At 48.6% G+C, this 1,567-nt stretch overlaps 1 protein-coding gene across 1 annotated transcript; it reads left to right on the top strand.

Annotated features, from left to right (window-relative positions):
• Positions 1-410: 410 nt before the first annotated feature.
• Positions 411-1,406, top strand: LOC144254592 (olfactory receptor 52L1). Its single transcript, XM_077797947.1, has one exon. The coding sequence runs from the start codon at positions 411-413 to the stop codon at positions 1,404-1,406; it is 996 nt and encodes a 331-aa protein (XP_077654073.1).
• The last annotated feature ends 161 nt before the right edge of the window (positions 1,407-1,567 follow it).

Below are 1,567 nucleotides of genomic sequence, written 5' to 3'. Positions count from 1 at the left end.
GTGGAGAAGATGGTGGGCCTGGGGTCAGAGGAGGAACAACTGAAGAGTACAATGTTGTGGAAACTGAAGGAGACTAGTTTCAAAAGTAAAAGATGGAATTATTAACATCCAGAGAATTAATGAGGAGAGTTCTTTCAAATGCACAGTTCTGAAATACAAATAATTGAATGGTAAAGTGTAAGCATCTCTCCCAAAGGCAGCATGTGTTTATTCTTTGAGTAAAACTAGATTTATCCTCATTCAGACATGTGCAAGTCTCACCCATAAGAAGCGTATCTCCAGGAAAGGAGATATTTTTCCTTGTCTCTAACTGTATTCCCTTGTATTGCAGCTCAAGGTGCTTCATTCTTCTGGTGCAGAGGGCAGCCAGAGCTGAGCTATGTGGTAACATATCAGGAGTGAAAAAAATCATGACATTGGTTTCTTTTCCCTTTTCCCTCTCTAAGCCCTTTATGATGGCCCTTAACAATTCTAGCTGGAGGCTACCCCAGCCTTCCTTTTTCCTGGTAGGTATTCCAGGTCTAGAGGAGAGTCAGCACTGGATAGCTTTCCCCTTGGGTGTCCTTTACTTCCTTGCTCTAGTGGGCAACGTTACCATTATCTTCATCATCTGGGCTGAGCAATCCTTGCACCAACCCATGTACCTCTTCTTGGCCATGCTAGCTGCCATTGACCTTGTCCTGGCCTCCTCCACTGCACCCAAAGCCCTTGCTGTGCTCCTGGTCCATGCTCATGAGATTGGGTACATTGTCTGCCTGACCCAGATGTTCTTCATTCATGCTTTCTCCTCCATGGAGTCAGGTGTACTGGTGGCCATGGCTCTGGATCGCTATGTGGCCATTTGCCATCCTCTGCACCATTCCACCATCCTGCATCCAGGGACCATAGGGCGCATTGGGGTGGCAGTGCTGGTACGTGGATTAATCCTCCTCATCCCCTTCCCCATCCTGCTACAGAGCCTTATCTTCTGCCAGACCACAGTCATAGGCCATGCCTATTGTGAACATATGGCTGTGGTAAAACTTGCCTGTTCAGAAACCACAGTGAACAGAGCCTATGGGCTGGCAGTGGCACTTCTGGTGGTTGGGCTAGATGTCCTGGCCATTGGTGTCTCCTATGCCCTCATCCTCCAGGCAGTGCTCAAGGTACCAGGGAGTGAGGCGCGACTCAAGGCCTTTAGCACATGTGGGGCTCATGTTTGTGTCATCTTGGTCTTCTATGTCCCTGGAATATTCTCCTTCCTCACTCACCGCTTTGGCCACCATGTACCCCATCATGTCCATGTTCTTCTGGCCACCCTGTACCTCCTTGTGCCACCTGCCCTCAATCCTCTCGTCTATGGGGTGAAGACTCGGCAGATCCGCCAGCGAGTGCTCAGGGTGTTCTATATTAAAGGATTGATCTGAATCCATTCTAGTTAGTTTCTTCAGAGGTTCCTGCCACAGGAACAGCCAAGATATCATGGTTGTATGGATTATATGGATAGAGGCCATTCTACAATGAAGAGTCCTTCTAGGCTTACTAGCCCCCATGCCAAGAACAGCCCACAGGCATTTGGCTCCACGTT

Source organism: Urocitellus parryii, chromosome 4 (assembly GCF_045843805.1).
Source record: "Urocitellus parryii isolate mUroPar1 chromosome 4, mUroPar1.hap1, whole genome shotgun sequence".
Taxonomy (NCBI): Eukaryota; Metazoa; Chordata; class Mammalia; order Rodentia; family Sciuridae; genus Urocitellus; species Urocitellus parryii.
Note: the sequence above shows the minus strand (reverse complement) of the source record. Positions and strands in the feature narration are given on the sequence as shown.

Excerpts from the sequence above, each read along its gene's own strand:
- LOC144254592 (XM_077797947.1), top strand. The coding sequence starts at position 411 with ATGACATTGGTTTCTTTTCCCTTTTCCCTCTCTAAGCCCTTTATGATG.